The following is an 18,653-nucleotide window of genomic DNA, read 5'->3' as shown; positions in this document are numbered from 1 at the left end:
ATCCTATTTTAATGCTCCTACTCTTGCATCACAGAGCTTTTACTCAAGTGTTTACCTTTGGCCCAACGTTCCGAGCTGAGAATTCTCAGAGCCGGAGACACCTGGCAGAGTTTTATATGGTAGAAGCAGAAATGTCTTTCGTTGAGAGCCTGCAAGAGATCATTCAGGTAGGTACGCAGGTTTTAAAAATCATTTTAAATACCAGCATCTGCAGCATTAAAAATGCTTCTGTATACAGTTTCTCCTCAGAGACACGTGCATTACAGGTACACACAATGAAGGAAGATGTAGAATAACTTCATAAATAGTTATTGCACCATAAGTGGAAAGATCAAAGTATAAAAGGCCGATTGAAGCCCTCATATGTGTTCCACCATGAGCTTTGCTCTTGAGTTACCTGAGTCTAAAAGGCTATCGGGATGAGTAGATGAATGTATCCACCTGTTAGCAGGTCACTGGAGCCATAGTGGTGTAGTGGTTACATGTTGGGCTACTAGCCATTGGGTCAACAGTTCAAAACCACTCATCTCGGAACCCCACAGGGGCAGTTCTACCCTCTCTTATAGTGACACTATAAGTCGCCATCGACTCAATGACAATGTATTTGGTTTGGTTTATTAGGGGCCTGCCTATAGCAGGGTCAATAAGTCATAGCTCTTGGTATTCTTATTTTCAAGGCAAATGAAAACATCTTTAAGCCCTATTACAAAACACCCACAGGACTTGTCAGACATCCTTTTGGGGAAGCAATAAGGATGGAGGAGTAGTTAGAAGTGCAGTCACAAAGAGCCTTGTTCTTGAGTGCCAGTCTTTGAACTTTATCCACAAGGTAAAGAAAGGACAGCTCTAATTTTCAAAAAGTCATGGTCAGACTTATACAAGGGGCTTCAAAAAGTTTCTGGACAAAAATAAACTAAAAGATCACAGAATTTTTCCACGAACCTTTTGAAGTTCTCACACATTTTAGAAGACTCTTTCCAACAGCAATCTGAAATGTTATTTGGAGAAGAAACTAGGCTTAATCCAGAGAGAACGCATAAATTCTAGCATTGGTTAGAATTGAATTTGAATTTTAATCTGTTACTTGCTCTGATGAATTAGGCAGGGAACTTAATTACTCTGAAGATCAATTTCCTCATCTATAACATGGACCTAATAGCTCCACCTTCATAGTCCAGTCAAGAGGATTGAGCCCATCCCACTTCCGCCAAGTCAATTCAGACTCACAGCGACCCTGCACAGGGTTTCCCAGGCTGTGAATCGAAATGGGAGGAGATAGCCTCACCTTCCCCCCACAGCGCAGCTGTTGGGTTTCAACTGCCGACCTTCCTTCTTCCCTCCGTAGACCTAATTCCACTGAAAATGCAAATGCCATAAAATAAGTAGACTTCCTCTCATTATCCATTACATTACAGGTAGTCATTCAGGTTTGACCACTTCCAAGTCTGTGGGTGGTTGGTTCTGTGTCCTCTCTACTTGTAATCAGTTAGAGAGGGGTTTTGGTCACTTGCTCCATCTTGGCTAGCTAGAAGAAAATAATAAAATTAAAACTGGCTTACGTATTCACTATTTTCTCTCTTCTTTCTCAAAAGTTCTCAGTTTAGGGAGTGGGGGAAAAAGCTGAGGCAGTTCATTGTCTAGATACCCAGAAAGTTTCTGACTAATTTTGGACCCCCGATTTCAGACATTCTGGTTTAGAAATCTCACATAGATTGTATGTACTCTATGACTTGCTAGACTTTGTGTCTCTGTTGGGGGTTGTAAAGTAGGGTTTGAGTGGAGATAGGCCAGCACAATCAGTATGTCATTTGGAGCCCTGAGTTGATTATTTCACATGACTGTGGGATTATAAAGAGACTTTCCCCAGCTTTGTCTACCCCGAAGACATGCCAAACATTAGGGACTTTTTGCCAACATATGGGGGGAGGTCAAATGCTTACAGACATCCTCCCTGAAGTCATTCAATTGCCAGACAGGTAGGCCCCGCTCCCTCCTGTTAAGGACAACTGGCTACTCCCTAAAGGCTTGTGGCCATTAGCTTGGTTCCTATAGGTGGGGTTTGCACCCTACTGATAATGGTTCCTATGGAGATCCAGTGACAAAGTTAGGCTGCCATCCTGAATCTAGGATCTGCCCATCATGTCACATGGATACCCCCAATCCCTCCTCTTCCTATTGCGTGTATATCCCTAGATTGTCCCCCTCTCACTGCTGTATAACCTATAGTATAACCCCTTCCTGTGACGTATGTCTTTACCTGTAATTAGTGGGCTTGCACGCCCCGCCAAAGATATATAGGCCTGGGTTAGCAATAGAGAGCTATCTCTCTTGGCTCCTCCCTTGACCTCTTGTCGGCACCCCCTCTCCTCTCCTGTCCTTGCTCCCCTGTTTCCTTCCCCCTTGTCCTCTTTCCCTTCCCCCATTTCCTCCTGGACCACCAAGCGAGGCTGAGGTGCGCATTGCTACAATGAAACGTGTCTGACTCTGTTATTTCAATAGCTCTTTATCTCTCATGCTCTCTATGACTTTAATATAATATTTATATATCACAACTGTACAGTTGTGTCTGTTGAACCTGTGATTAGTGTTGGGGGCTAGCACCCCTTCCGACCACATGACTATGTTGTAATGTTGACTTGCTTGTCGTTATGTTTGTCAGGCAATACAACTAAATAATACTCAGTGAAAGCATTTAGCCGATCTGTATTGCAGTATGATTCCTGCCCAGTGATCATCTAACTCCAGGGAATTCTTGTTCAAAATTGTCACCTAACACGAACGGGTTTCTCTTGTATTAAAAGGTTTGAATGACAAGAACTTGATACTAACCTCCATTAAGCTAATAATAAATAGGTGCATCATCTGGTAAGCAAGAATATTCTAGTTTTGTTGTCAAGGGTTTTGCTACTTGAGTTCTTATTTACTTAGAATTCCATTGAGAGTTACTTCAGTGTACACCCTGGTGAATGATTTAATTAATTCGAATATAAATTTTCCCCCTAAAAGTGGAAGGAAAAATATTCACTTCCCACCCACCACCCAAAAAAGTAATCTCCTATCCCTCTGTGTTTCATTTTCGTGTCATCAGTACACTCTGTGGAACTTGCTGCGACGGGTAGCGTCTTACATGTTAACCCAGAAGATTAATAGCAAAGGATATTTCCCACATGCCTTATGCGCAATTAAGTATTAACAGTTTTAGGGCTATTATGCAACCGCTTCTTTTTTTAAGTTTAACTTTATCACTTTTTAAAAATCATTTTATTGGGGGCTCATACAATTCTTATCACAATCCATGCATACATCCATTGAAGTTGGTCACTTCTTAAAACATCTGAGAGATAGGTTAAGCCTTTAGTTATGTTTGTTTTTCCCAGTATGTTCATAGGTCATAATCTGAATGTCAAGGTTGGGGAAGCCACTGATTTTCTCTTTCGCATGGGAATGGTAGTGCCCATGAAAGACGCCGATTTAACCACCCCGGAGGCCAAAGCCTTCCTTTTGTACAGAGGCGGATTGTGTCCTCCAGTGGTGTGGGCATAATCCCTCCTGTATCCAGACCTCTGTTTTGTGGGTGATGGAGGGATATGACCCTTCATAAATCTCTCAGTTACATGGTGATTTCTTTATCTCTCTGTCATTGAAGGTGGTGTGGCCTCACGGAAAAGGCACCTTAGCCTCCTGTTTGTTCTCCCTGACCTTCCTGTTACTCCTGGGTCCCTCACCTCTAATTCGTCGCTTGCCTTTGCTGTCCTCTCTTTCTCCTCGGGTTTGGAATCGACACATTGTGTTTCTGGTACTTTAATTCCTTATAATACCAGACATTCCTTATAATCGTCAGACATTTCTGCTGTAAGTCTGTTCATTCCCTTCATTTTTGTCCAAATTTTATGCAAATTGTCATAACTTTTTACACTGTCAGTACTTTGAAACTAAAGACCAAACCTCAAGTCGATTCCAGCTCTTGTTACTGTTGTCAGGAGCCGTCACGTTGGCTCCAAGCCATAGCGACCCTATCTCTGGGCAGCAGGACGGAGGGAGCACTACCCAGTGCTGCGCCGTCTTCACACATGTTCTCGTGGCAGGGCCGCTGTGTCCACGCTTCTTGTCGAGGGCCTTCCTTTCACGCGACCCTGCTCCTTTACCCAGCGTGCCGCCCTCGCGGTGTCTCCTGAGAGCTTGTCCAGAGTGTGTGAGACAATCTTGCCACCCTCGCCTCCAAGGAGCATTCTTTGTACTTCTGCCAAGACAGATTCGTTTGCTCGTTGGGCCCTCCGTGGTGCTCTCAGTGTTCTTCCCAGCATCCTCGTTCAAAGCGCTCGTTCTTCTTGAGTCCACTGTATTCAGTGCCGACGTCCACATGCACGTGACACAATTAAAACCATGGCTTGGGTCAGGCACACTGTCTTCAAAGTACTATCTTTGCATATCAGTTCCTTAAAGAGGCCTTCTGCAGCAGATGTACAGAGGAACAATGTGTCGTTCATCTTGTGACTGCTGCTTCGGGGAGCGCTGATTGTGAATCCAAACAAGACAAAGCCCTTGACGACTTCAATCTTCTCTCTGCTTATCATGATGCTGCCTGGTGGTCCAGTTGTGAGAATTGTGGTCTTCCTCACATGGATTTGTAATCCATGCTGAAGGCTGCAATCCTGGATCCTCATCAGCAAATACCTCAAGTCCTCATTTTCAGCAAGCAAGGTTGAGTCATCTGCATATTACAGGTTGTTAATAAGCCTTTCTCCCATCCTGATGCCACATTCTTCTTTATATAATTCAGATCCTCTGATTATTTGCTCAGCATAAAGATTGAGTAAATATGGTGAGAGGATGCCACTTAATTTTAAGCCATGCAGTGTTCCCTTGTTCTGTTCCCACAACTGCCTCTTGCTCCAGGTGCAAGGTCCACATGGGCACAACAAAGTGTTCTGCAATTCCCATTCTTCTCGAGACTCCATAAATTGTCATGACCCATGTAGTCAAATGTCTGCACAGTCAAGAAAACCCAGGTAAATATCCCTCTGGTACTCCCTGTTTCAGCCAGTGTCCGTCTGCGAGCTCTTGTTCTGACTCATAGGGACTTTATGTGGGGTTTCTAAGACTGTAAGTCATTGCTGGGCCAGAGAACCCAAGTTTCCTTTCAGATACCCACAAATGCCCATTTACTATTATTGTGTATGCTGATTGAATAGAACACAGAACTGCTGGAGGATAAGAGAACCAGCCAGAATTTCAATATAATGTTGCAAAATATCTACTGAATGCCAATAATGAAGATAGAGGCATTATAAAACATCCGCTTTCCACATGCTGTCCAAGTCCGTTCCCGCATCGAACCGTACTCACTTACATCAGGACACGGTATACCAGAGAGCAGAGAAGAAAGCCCGTACTGCATCCATAGATGTAGCTCTGTGCGTGTGGCATTTATAGTCCCCTGATGGCACTGTCAGGTAAACGTTGGACTCGTAACCACAAGGTTGGTGGTGCAAGCCCATCAATGGCTTTGCAAGAGAAAGATGAGGTACCTGCGCTGGTAAAGATTTGCAGCCTCAGAAACTAAATAGAGCAGCGATGAATCGGAATCAGCTTGATGGCGGTGGGTTTGGCTGAGTCGATGATGGGCTCAAAGGACACCTGGTGGTGCAGAGGTTCAAGGGCTTGGCCGCAAACCCAACGGTTGGCGGTTTGAATTGCCAGCCTCCCCCGGGGAGAAAGCTCTGGTAGTCGGCTTCGGTCATGATTATCAGCCCCAGAAGCCCATGGGAACCAGGTGTGCTCTGACTTTCGGGTTTGCTGTAAGTCAGGACTGACTTGATGGCGCTGGGTTTGATTTCACAGATTTCAAGTCAGAAGTTTTAATTCTGATTAAAAACATGAAAAGACTTCAAACGTTCATGAAAAGTTTCCATTATCTTTCTATTCCATTTTTCTATTAAAAAAATTTTGAAAGCCTCTCATATATTAGGAATATTTTCTAGTTCAGTCACACTTTTTTCCAAGACAGAATTTCTCCCATGAAACTACCATGCATGCACACTCCTGATAGAATGTATTCGTATACATGGACTTGTTTTATATATTTATCTCTATTATTTTTACTTAAGCAAGGAAAAAATATAGAGAGATATAGTTAGAGATATGGATCATTACTTATTTAAATCTATAATTTACTTTGAAAAAAAGAGAAACTTTATTCAAAATCTACCTTCTTACTAAATTTAAAATGTTTATTTAACTAAACCACTTCTCAAATTTTTTTTTACCTTTCACAATAACTAATGTGTGTTGTGTGCTTCGCCAAACTGCATACTAAGCTAAGTCTAATATGTGGATCGTCTCATTTAGTCCTCACAACAGCCCCGTAGGCACTTCTCTTATTATCTTACCAGTGAGGATACTGGGATTTGAGAGGCGCCGGTCGGTCCGTTTCAGTTCTGGATTTAGCGCCACACTGTAACCAGGACTGAAACTGTAAGATTTTAAGACATTTTCCTTTCCTGTTTTCCCACCTACTCGCAGAAGGTGAGGTGCATATTTTAGTAAATCTAGAAACTGGCTAGAGTACCTTCAGGAATTAAGAAGCTCTGATGAATTACAGTTGGCATAGTGGGTTTTGTATTGGGCAGCTACCTACAAAGTGGGAAGTTCAAACCCATCAGCCACTCTAAGGGAGAAAGATGAGGCTGTCTCTTCCCTTAAGACTCACAGCCTTAGAAACCTTCAGGAAGAGGTCCACTCTGTCTCCATCGGTAACTGAGTCAGACTCTTCTAAAGAGCAGGGGGTTACTTACTAAGACGGAGCTCTGAGCGAGGTTGTCGTAGAAGGCTGCTAACTTGGCAGGCAATGCTGTCTTCTCCATAGGTTATGGAGCGGCTTTTCAAGACTACCACAATGATGGTTCTCTCAAATTGTCCAGAAGATGTGGAACTCTGTCACAAGTTCCTTGCTCCTGGACAAAAGGTAATTAGTTTTGTGGGTAAAGCAGAATTCTTCTACTCTTTAAACAGGCTGATTCTATGTAATGACTGCAATAACATTAGCTACATGTTCTTTTCTTTTCTTACAAAGGATAGATTAGAACATATGCTGAAAAACAACTTTTTAATGTAAGTATGGTTTCCCTTAACTTTATTTATACTTTATCATTGTGTTTGTCATACCGTGGCAATGATTGTGTTTATCTATCCGCTTACCATACCACCCCAGTTGTGAAACAAGGTCAGTATTTTTTATTCTCTTTATGGCTCTTTTACCTGCATAATTAATTAATTATTATACTGCTTTATAAATAAATTAACATACTGCTTTATAAATAAAGCAAGACATGTGAACATAGTAATTATTATCTGTATAACTACAATTTAAGGTAATCCTAACATTAGTAATCAAAAGTTGATTGGTGTGAAAAACAGACTTTTAAAATATGCCCACAGACTGTCTGCTGCTTAATTTTTCTCATTCTTTTTTATCTTTACTAGCAAAATTTGGTTAGATATCCTCAGTTGGATTTTTAACCTTTTTTTTTTACAACCTAAGTGCCTATGTTTTAAGCATAACACACACCTTATTTTATAATGACAGGATTTTACGCTGCAATTGGGTCTTCTCCCTGAGGTTTACTATTGTCACTAGTTTAGGCACTGAGTGCATTAAACTTGGATCCCCATCACTTAGCCATCCTTTTTTTTGTTCTCAACAAATATTTGTTGACAACCTACTCTGAGTAAGTTGTGCTAGCCATTGAAGAGTCCATAGTGAAAAGACACAGGGATTTGTTCTTTTACAGAATTTAAAATCTAGAGAAAAAAGATAAATAACATATTTGCACAAATATTTACTTATTTAAAGCTATGAACCTGATTAATAGTCATCTTTAACCTTTCTGAACTTTAGTTACCTCATCTGGAAGGTAACATCATACCTGGCCTATCTTACATTGTTGAAAGGAATTCAATGGTAGGTTAATGTGCTATCATTCCACATAATTTGAAAATTTACCTGTTACAAAGTACTTTGAAATGATAATTGAAGTATTTTAAATTCTAGTAAATGCATTTTATTGTAAATATATAGACAGTTCAACATTCACGAATGTAACATTGTTCACGATTACAATCCAGATGGATTATATCTATCATAGGCATCTATCAATAGTATCCAGTATCAAAAGAGTAGCTAGTGCCAACTGTTGTCTTTTGTGGAGACTCCATCCACTGTTAATTATTTAATCTGTAAAGAGGCACCACATGGCTTGTATGCTTCTAAAATCATGGCTTTCCGTGTGCTTTGAGTACTTCTTATAATTGCTTGATGTGAAGCACACGATTTAAAAGACTGGTGAAAGTAATCTAATTTAGCCTTTACCAAACAGAGAATTCGGTTACTTTATATCGCCTTTAGAGAAGTGGCTGTCAACCTTCTTAATGCCACGACCCTTTAATACAGTTCCTCATGTTGTGGCGACCCCAACCATCAAATGATTTTTGTTGCTACCTCATGATGACAATCCCCTCGTTAGCTTAGCAGCTTTACTCCAGTAGCATCGAACTAATCCATTTTCTCCCTTCAGCAATGACAAATCAAACATGACATCCGTTTGATGTTACATCATGTGACAGATTGTTCCTGGCTGAGGAAATGTGCACGTTCTTGTGAATCAAATGCACTTAGAACTGAGCCAAATTGCACTGACAACAGGCTGTGCTGTTTTGTTTTGTACATCTTATTGTTCGTGATATGAACTGCGTACAATGTAGCAGCAGGTAGTCTATTAATTTACCCATGTTAGCAGCTTCACACTAACCCGCAAAGACATTAATGATCAGCTTTATAAGTATGCGGATACTGAAAAGCAGTAATAATGACAGCTTGATAAAAGTCAGTGTTCGAGTCACATCACAGCTGACTTCGGACGGAGCTGTCGAACAGAGCCTGCCTATGTGGGCCCTCGCTGGTGCTGTTACGGGGTCCTCGCCTCCTTTCTTTGGAACCTTGTGGAAACAGTGGAAGGAGAAGAGGCGTTGTTGCCTCTATATGTGGCAGGGGAACGTCAGTAGAGTTAATGAAGTTCATTAAGTTAGCTGAACTATAATTTGCATTTGAACGCTCTACCTCTAACTTAGGGAGGGTCCAGAAGACTGAGAATAAGAAGTTATTTTGGCCCGAGAGCCTTTTTCTGGAACAGTGAAAACAGCAACATGTCAGTGATAGAAAGTGCATTTGAGCTGCTTTTACATTTCTAAGTACAGGTGTGTGTGGTTAACAGTCAGAGCACAGTTTTTGAAATAGGACATTTGTGACTCAGACAGTGAGCCAGTCTAGATCAAGTCCATATTAAAATCCAGGGGCTCCGCTTCTGGTTATCGCCGTTGCTCCTGCTGCTGCTGGGCTGGAGGAACGGGCAGCAGGAGCAGAGCAAGTGGACTTGAGCGGGCAGGCATTGGAGTCTGCCCACCCCCACCCATCGTTACATATGCCTGAGCAGCAGGAACAGCTGGCCAGGCAGCCCTTGCCGCCACCGCCTGCCTGCCAGTCAGAGCCAGCCCAGGAGCCCACACCCGAGCCATGCCTTTACCTTTACCCCACCCACGGTCCAGTGCTGCAAGAGTCTAGGGGTGAGGTATTTAAAATGACAACGGAAGAATAATGAGCCAATGGAGAGCCGCTTTCTTTTTAAACCCAAATGTGATGGGGTTGTAGACATTTGGCGGGATATTAAACAGCACATAACTATGCAACGAAGAGATGATATAAGGTAATTGATGGACGGGAACAGTAACAAAAGGAACTATGGACAATGATTAGGTGAATCCTTATTTTACAAATGCACTTGTTTCATTTTTAATATTTGTATATAACAAGCAGTGTACGATGCTGTGACTTGCAACTGCTAGTAAGCAGAGGGAGAACTCAGTCACTCAACTTTGTACTTCGTTGAAGGCTTCCTGGAGCTGTGGAGGCTGGTTGAACCCCTAGTACCATAAGAGGGCATCAGAAATTTGGCAGAAAGTTTCCATTATCTTTTCATTTCATTTTCAATGAACGTTACAAATCCTGTACATATTGCCCTGAGACAAGCTCATTCCTTAAACCAAAATATCCCTTGAATTCTTGTTAAAAATTTGAACAATTGTTAGGTTAGATTTTATTTTTAAAGGTTTCCTTGGGCACTGTCTCTATGGGACTAGATTGACAGCAGCAGTGTGAGGAAGATTAGATAGGAACCTTTAAGGGTCCTTGAATTATGTTAATGAGGGAGAATCAGCTCCCACCTGGAGGGGGAAATGGCCCCCCTGCCCCAGGAATGTAACCAGTGTCTCCAAGTGGTACCTGTTGAAACTTCTCCTGCAAAGAAAGGGAAATGGAAGGGGCGGGGAACAGCCGGGAAGGTGATGACTCCTTTCCCCGTTTTCCTGCAGTATGTCTTACACGGAAGCAGTGGAGATCTTACAGCGGGCGTCCCAGAACTTCACCTTCACCCCTGAGGTGAGTATTGCTCTTCCTGTGTATCATGAAGAGTCATTTCAAAATCACACCTTTCTCTTGTCAACAGCGTGTAGTTTTGGCTCATCTATAGATAAGTGTTGTTGGATGTTTGCTCTCTCTGAAAGAAACATAATGAAAAAGAAGTATGAAGCCAACTCAGCTGAGTTGATTGTGACTCCGGGCAGTCCTGTGGAGGGTATCCAAGGCTGCCGTCTGTACAGAAGCGGAAGCTAATTGCTACATCTTTCTCCTGCAGAGCGCTCCATTGGCTCGGCCCCCCAACTTTTCAGTTGGCGGCCGAGGGCTTCAACTCTTGTGCCACCAGGATTCCCAATTATTTGTAACAGCAGTTAAAGTGTAATGTGCATGTTTGGGGGTGGTGGTGGAGGTGGTATTAGGCCGGATAGACTAGAGAAACAAATCCAAACTCATAGATAGGTCAGAGAGAACTTTATATCAGAGTAATTGTATATTAAGAAAACATCCCAGCCCACTCTAGATCAAGTCCATAAATCTGACATTAGTCCATATGTCTGATACCATTCTATAAACTCCTCTTCAGACTCCAGCAACACATGCAATGACCCTGAATGCAGGAAGATTACAGGCTGGTGGGTGGAAAATCTCGTGGATCCAGTGGTGGTGGAAGCATCTCAGCACTAGCATGGGTCTCCATGTGGCCCCTCCAGCTCCAGGGCCCTGGTTCCATCAGCATAGCTCCATATGGCTTGTCAGCAGGAATGTGTAGCCTACAGGGAGTGTGTCCCACCTCCAGAGAGCAAGACAGGATTTCCCAGAATCCTCAGGGGAAGGTTATGCCCACACAGTCATCATTGGCTATGACCTTATTGACAAGCTAGAAGCTACCCCTTTGCTCAAGTTGACAGGAGATTATGTAACTGGGGTGGGGGTGGGGGGTTGACATGGCAAAACCAAACCAAACTTATTGCCATTGAGTGGACGCCACCTCATAGCAACCTCGTAGGGCAGGATAGACCTGCCCCTGTGAGGTTCCAGGACTGTAACTTTTTTTTTTAACTGTAACTGTTTATGGGGAAATCTCATCTTTCTCCTTTTGACAATCTTTCAGCAGAATGGTAATCATAGGACATTAGTAGATATTAACTAGTTTTGTTTTTCCCAAAGTGTGGTCTAAGTGATTTAAGGAGATTGTGGTCAAATACGTTTAGGAAGCACCTGAAACAGGTGTCTTTTACAGTTGAAATTCTTGGAGCCTTTTAGTTTGTGAAGGCACCCTGGAGCCATCAAGGGTTATGCCATAAGCTGCTTACCTCAAGGTCAGCAGTTCAAACCTACTAGCCACTCCTCAAGAGAGGCTATCTGCTACTGTAGAGACTTATAGCCTTAGAAACCCACAAGGGAAGTTCTACTCTGAACATAGGATCTCTATGAGTTGGAATCCACTTGATAGCGAGGAATTTGGCTTCAATTTGTGAGGCACTTTAGAAAGATTTTTGATGAGGAATATAGGTCCAGAGAGATCGTATGACTTACCCAGGGTTTTGTATTAGTGTTAGAGGCAGACCCATACCCCAAATCTCCTATCATTAAGATTGCCAGACAGATGGAGGTAATAGGACAATATTAAGAATGCAGTAGCTTCATCTTCAAAGTACTCCGTATAACTATTCCATCTCTCGATCCTCTTACAAGTTCTAATAGCACCCTGTGTGTGTTATAGTTCTAATTCGTTAGTTCTCTGGGTGGTTTTTATTTTTCTTCACACCAACAGCCTTACATTATTTATTGTTAAACTTGATTAGGAAGCAAAAAACCCAAGGAATAAACCAGATTATTTGCCAATAGAAGAAGTTCAAGTCATCGGATGGGGACAAAAGTCCTAATCCATGATTTGAGCCTGGGAAAATGCGACCATGCGTGCCACCCTTCAGGGGGCTCCTTACAGCCCCAGCTTGGTTCTTCTCCAATGTCTTCTCTTGGAGTTGTACCTGATTTTATTACCGGTTTTCATTCTAATCCATTGGGGAATGGGCCGATTCTGCTTCTGTTTCTTGGCCAGGAATCTCTTGATCCTGAAAGTCTTATGAGATGACATGGTGAAGTCAGAGCACCACCACACTCGGGGTGGCCGAGAAACGGAGAGAGGGAGGAGAGGGCCTGTGTGGTTTTTAATTAATGTCTGTTTCTTGCCATGAAAGCTTGGGAAAGTTGGGGACCCTACCTATTTTTCTTACCATTATATTCTATACCTAGCACAGTGTCTGGAATGTATAGGTATAATAGTATTTGTTGAATAAATAGATGAATGGCATTATTAAATATTTATCTCAGAGCATCTGATGAATTGATCTCTATTTTTAAATGTTTTATTTATTTATTTAAATCATTTTATTGGGGGCTCGTACAACTTTTATCACAGTCTATATATACATCCATTGTGTCAAGTACATAAAAAAAATTTAAGATACCATCTACACAAAAATAGAGTCAATATTAGGAATATTATCTTCCATCACTTAATTTCCGGACTCTGTGGAAGAAGCTCCAGGCAGCACTAGTAACAATTCTGACTGAAAGTCCGTCTTTATTGCACTGTGGGAAGTGCTTTGTTCTCCTGCATTTGCTGCTGCTCTGCTCCCTGAGATGAGAGCAGAAAGCATTGTGTTTATCTGCTGGTTTCACTTTCACCTCTCTCTCTCTCTCTCTTTCTCTCTCTCTCTCTCTCTCTCTCTCTCTCTCACTCGCTTTGTTTGGGCAGCTCTGTAACCTCAGCCAACAGCTCTGCTCATCACTGAACCTCCTGCGAGGAAGATGTGGGGCGGGATGCTGGTCGCTGTGTCTTCTCCTTTGGTGACATCTCCTTTCTCGTTACAGTGGGGTGCCGACCTACACTCGGAGCACGAGAAGTACCTGGTGAAGCACTGTGGCAGCACACCCGTCTTTGTCATTAACTACCCGCTAGAGCTCAAGCCTTTCTACATGAGGGACAACGAAGACGGCCCTCTGCACACAGTAAGATCGGGAGCGCAGACTGTCGTCTCAGAGTCTCCGTGGTTCCCGTGACGGCGTTTCGTGTGGCCTTGGGCAGATGTTCTTAAATTATAACCATCCCTCTTTTTCTCTCTCAAAGCCTTCAGCTTTCCCATGCGCACCTTATAAAAAGCCGTCCCCAAGCAGGTCCCCGTGTTCTGTACACATACTTCCACATTTTGGCTTGCAAGCCATCCTTCTCAGCTTAGCCAATGCAAATGTAGGTGTTTGTTTATGGACTTTATTTTTTAATAGCGTAGCACGGTACAGCAGTGTCAGTGAGGCATTCTTAGGAAGGGAAAGCCTCCTGGGCAAGAGGTGAGAGTCGCCAGCTGCTAGGGCAAAGGAAGGGCCCGCGGGCAAAGCAGGAGGCTTTAGTTGGGCTGCAGACGGGCCGGCAGAGAGCTGGCGTGAAGGCTTTTGAGGGGTCTAGGTATAGTGTCCCTGTCACAGCTCCTGTTGGACTGTGAACTGTCTCTTCTTGTTCTGATAGGCCTGTCTGTCTGTCTGTCTCACTACACCCTCTCCCATTTCTTGTCCGCTGCCCATTTTTCACCCTTAGCCTCAATTGCCTTATTTAGTTCTTTGGACTCACTTTTCCCCTAATTTTATCTATTTTCTAAACAGACAATATTTTCTAAATTTAGTCATAATATTTCTTTCCCTAACATTAGCCATAATATAGAGTAAGAGTCTTTTATATTTTAAATATTTATTGATGGGTTGTAAATTTGATACCATGTGTGGAAAAGTGGAAGGGCAGTGAAGGAGAGGAAGTGCCTTGATGAGACGGAGTGGCGCAGGTACAGGGACAATGGTGAGGCTGACACAGGACGGGCAGTGTTTCCTTCTGTCGTGCATGGGGTCTCTGTGAGTACCAACTCAGTGTGCCCAACAACAGCAACATATTTGATATTATCCATTGTAAAATGTTTATCTCCAAAAGGTTATAAAACCCTCACGAGCCGCCAGGTCTGTTGATGAGTACCAGCCGGACAATGTAGATGGGCCACCAGTCAGTGGCCTCTCTCTGTCTTTGGGTGGGAGCCCTGAAGGCACAGTGATCACAGGTTGGTCAGTGACCCTCCACGCCACCAGCCATGCTGCTGGGTGAGAGCGGGGCTTCCTAGTCCTGTCAGCAGTTAGTCTTGGAAACTCAGAGGGGCCATTCTACCCTGCCCTGTAAGGTCACGATGAGTTACCATGGACTTGACAGCAGTGAGTTTGGTTTTTGGTTTATCTGTTGGACTATATTTCCTATTTTACCTTGGAGGACTGCTACACTGTCGTAGCTGCATGCTCTCTGGTTGATTCCACGTCCTCTCCTTAGAGCCCTCCAGGGCAGAGTACAGCTTCACCTCCTCTCTCCCCCCCCACCCCCCCACCCCCGCTTCGGTGCTCGATCTGGGAGCAGACGGTTCTCCCCTGGGGCACTCCCGTTAGCACTCAAAGGCTTATCCTATCGTGTCAGGCACCACTGTGTCCTCTGTCAATTCCCGAACAACTTTGCCAAGAAATTTGTTTTCTCCCATTTTGTGAGGTACAAGCACACCGAAGGGCAAAGGGAGCCATGGCCTTGCCCAGCTCTGCGTAGAGGTGGGACGTGACAGCGCCAGTGTTCAGACCCGACTCGGTGCCTCAACAGTTTGTGTTCCTGTCACATGAGCAAACGGCCTCAGAATCCCATCCCCTGTAAGATTACATCGTAGTCTTCAATTCTGCTCACCCCCCACCTTTCACAATGCATCGTCCCAAACCAGTGACAACATACTGATGTAGTTCATATTTTCTCTCTTTCCTTCCAACCCTCTTGGTATAAATGTTCATGAAAAATGAATTGACCCTCAGGTTGGCAGCAAAAGGAGGAGAAATCATCAGGACATCGATTACCCAACCCTAAATAATTCATTATTGAACATACATCAGTCAAACTATAAACCTATGTCCATTATCTCCTTGAGTCGTGTACCCTTTAACTGCATCCCCCCCAGTCCTCCTCGCCGCCGCACCCGCACCAGGATTCTCATTCAGCTGCCCTCCATTGGTTGCTTTCACCCACTCGGTTTCCAGTCCCTAAAGGTTCTGCTTAAGCCCTTCCTTCTTTCTAAAGACTCTCCTTCGCCACTCTGGATCTTTCTTTTCTGAAATTTGTAGCCTGTAAAGAATTAGTAAGGTCTCTCTAGAAGCCTCTCGGTATCTGTTTTGCTTTCATGAACAAGCGGTTACCTTCTTCAGGGCTCTTGCTCTGCGCCAGCCGCCCCGCAGGCTGTCCCTGCCTCGGAGTGAGTCCTGGCCGACAGTGCCGCCCAGTGCGCGCAGCGACTGAACCACGAAGGTGAGTCTGTCTCAGCTGCCCCAAACAGTCCCTGCTTCCTCCCTCGGCGTATACTTCGCCCCCCTCGACCTGTAACAGCAGTCGTGTCCACTTCAACATCTGTACTCGTCAGCTCTCTGCCCAATCATTATTTCCTCAGAGAAGTCTTCTTTGACCCTTCATAGTGCAGACTGTCAGAGACGGCTGGAAGGTACTCGAATGGCACCACAATGCGGTTCAGACTCAGAATTGCTCCTTTTTAACCCATAATGCCAATAGTTAAAACGTTACATGTACTTGTGTGAGTATTTAACTACTTACTCCTCTGCCAGAGAGCCTGTGTTTTCTTCTCTCACCAGTGTATCCCTAAAATTCATAAATAAATAAATATGTATATATATATTTATGTGTGTGTATATATATATATATATATATATATATATATGACAAAACCCCTTCCATCCAGCCAATTCCGACTCATGGTGACGCCACGTGAAAGAGTAGCACTGTCCCGGGTGTGTCCGAGGCTGTCGGTCTGAACGGGAGCAGATTGCCTCACCTTCCTCTCGAGGAGCCCCTGGGGGTCCAACCTTCAGACCTTGTGAACAGCCCACACACAACTCACCAGGGCCCCCCTGCAGTGCGTGCCCCACACTAGAATAATACCTGGGTCATGTCTATTTTGTGCACGAATAGGTGATTGGAGGACTTGAGTCTTGGTTCCTGATCTGTACAGGTGAGATGATGTTTTCCAAAGTTATGAGAATCAAATTAGGTAATATGTGAAAAATACACAGTTTGGTGTCTGAGATAATAGGCAGCAGTGACATGTGCAGTCTCTTCTCATTCCCCTCTAAATCTTGTGAAAGCACCAATAATGTTATAAAAGTTCATGAGGAACAGATTGAAGCGTTGAACACCGATAGCAGAAGACTTGATGAGCTTCCAGATGACATCAAGAGCAGCATGCCTGAGATAGCAGAGGTCATTAGATAGACTGGAAAGGAAGAAACGGTCACAGTGGGTGTCAGAAGAGACTCTGACTTGCTCTTAATCATAGAGTGGCTAAGACAAGAGGAAGAAATGAAGTCATAGAGCTGAACAGAAAAATCCAAAAGGCAGCCCAAGTCGAGAAAGTGGTAATAATGAAATGTACATCGTTACCTGGAGTTAAAGCACACTCAGCATGTCTCAAGCTGAACGCATAAAGAAGAGTATTCAGACTTCAAGTTGCAGTACTAAGAAATTCTGTGGACAAAATACTGACCAAAGCAGGAACCATCAAAAAAAGATGGACGAAATATCCAGCTGGCCGTCTGTCTGTCAGCGTGTCAAGAACTGATGGTCCCGAGACACGTCCAGGGCGCACTGAAGGCACGAGCTAGGACAGCGCCCCGGAGACAGTGAGACCCAGTGGGCTCTGTCAGGGAGCCATGAAACGCTCAGACCACTTACCCCTCTGTGCTAAGAACTTTAGCAAGGACAGCACCCAGGAAACAGTGAGAACCAGTGGGATCTGTCGGGGAGCCATGAAACGCTCAGACCACTTACCCCTCTGTGCTAAGAACTTTAGCAAGGACAGCACCCAGGAAACAGTGAGAACCAGTGGGATCTGTCGGGGAGCCATGAAACGCTCAGACCACTTACCCCTCTGTGCTAAGAACTTTAGCAAGGACAGCACCCAGGAAACAGTGAGAACCAGTGGGCTCTGTCGGGGAGCCATGAAACGCTCAGACCACTTACCCCTCTGTGCTAAGAACTCTGGAAGATAGTTCTGAAGAACAGTGATCCAACTGAGTGTGGGAACTATCGAACAATACTCCTAACAACACGTGTAAATTCACTTGTGCTGAAGCTAATTCAACAATGGTGGAAACTATCAGCAGGGACCTCCTAGACATTCCAACAGGATTCAGACTAGGACTCGGCCTGAGGGGTATCGTTGCTGATGTCAGATGGATCTTGGCTGAAAGCAGAGAATACCAAAAAGATGTTTGTGCTTTCGTGTCTGTGCAAAGACATCGAGCCAACAACCCACCCACCCACACCCCCCGCAAAACAAGAAAGAACAACGTAGAGAAGATTGGGGCTTCCCGGACACTTCATTGTGCTCATGTGGAGCAAGTGGCAGTCATTCCAACAGAACAGAGGAGCACTGCATGTTTTAAAATCAGTCCGTGTGTGTGTGTGTGTGTGTGTGTCAGAGTTGAATCCTTTCACCATATCTGTTCAGTCTATCTTGAGAAGTAATTTGTGACGTTGAACGATATGAAGAACAGAGCATCAGAATTGGAGGAAGGCTATTGACAACCATTATCATACATATGACACACTTTATTGTTTTCAAAGCCAGGACTGGAAGCACTTGCTGACGAGCATCACGGCTGTATCACAACTCCACGTGGAAACCAAAGCCCTTAGAGTTGGACCAGCAGATGGCATCATGCAAAACTGAGACAAGGTTAAGGTTGTCGAGGCTTTCGTTTGCTTGGAACCCAAGTCAGTGCTTGTGGAAGCAGCAGTCAGGAAAACAGACAACCTATCACCTTGGACAAATCTGCACGCGAGCTCTTTAAAGGGTCGGAAAGCAAGGCTGACCCTTTGAGGACAAAGGCGCAACTGAGAAACCATGGTCTTTGGGAGGACACGAGTCAGTCCATCACGTTTGGATAGATAAATTAGTAAATTATGAAGCATGATTGATTATTTGAAGAACACAGAGCATGCCCCCTCCCCCATAAGAAAGGAATTTTAAAGCTTGTGTAGTTAAAGGAATTGAGGTAAAAGCTCCCTTCCTCAGTATTCTGGTGGGGTACCAGTGCTGAGGAAGCTGCAGTG

General features: G+C 44.0%; 1 protein-coding gene across 4 annotated transcripts in view; it reads left to right on the top strand.

The window, feature by feature from the left end:
* The window catches only part of NARS2 (asparaginyl-tRNA synthetase 2, mitochondrial), a 107,577-nt gene that overhangs the window by 72,912 nt on the left and 16,012 nt on the right, over window positions 1–18,653 (top strand). For all 4 annotated transcript variants that reach the window (XM_075546352.1, XM_075546355.1, XM_075546354.1 and 1 more), the window contains 5 exons: window positions 35–167; window positions 6,866–6,964; window positions 7,073–7,110; window positions 10,423–10,489; window positions 13,346–13,483. In XM_075546352.1, coding sequence (XP_075402467.1) covers window positions 35–167; window positions 6,866–6,964; window positions 7,073–7,110; window positions 10,423–10,489; window positions 13,346–13,483 — 475 coding nt within the window. The remainder of the gene's footprint in view (window positions 1–34; window positions 168–6,865; window positions 6,965–7,072; window positions 7,111–10,422; window positions 10,490–13,345; window positions 13,484–18,653) is intronic.

This window comes from Tenrec ecaudatus, chromosome 4, assembly GCF_050624435.1.
Source record: "Tenrec ecaudatus isolate mTenEca1 chromosome 4, mTenEca1.hap1, whole genome shotgun sequence".
Classification (NCBI taxonomy): Eukaryota; Metazoa; Chordata; class Mammalia; order Afrosoricida; family Tenrecidae; genus Tenrec; species Tenrec ecaudatus.
The sequence above is the reverse complement of the archived record's forward strand: the minus strand, read 5'-3'. Positions and strand labels throughout refer to the sequence as shown.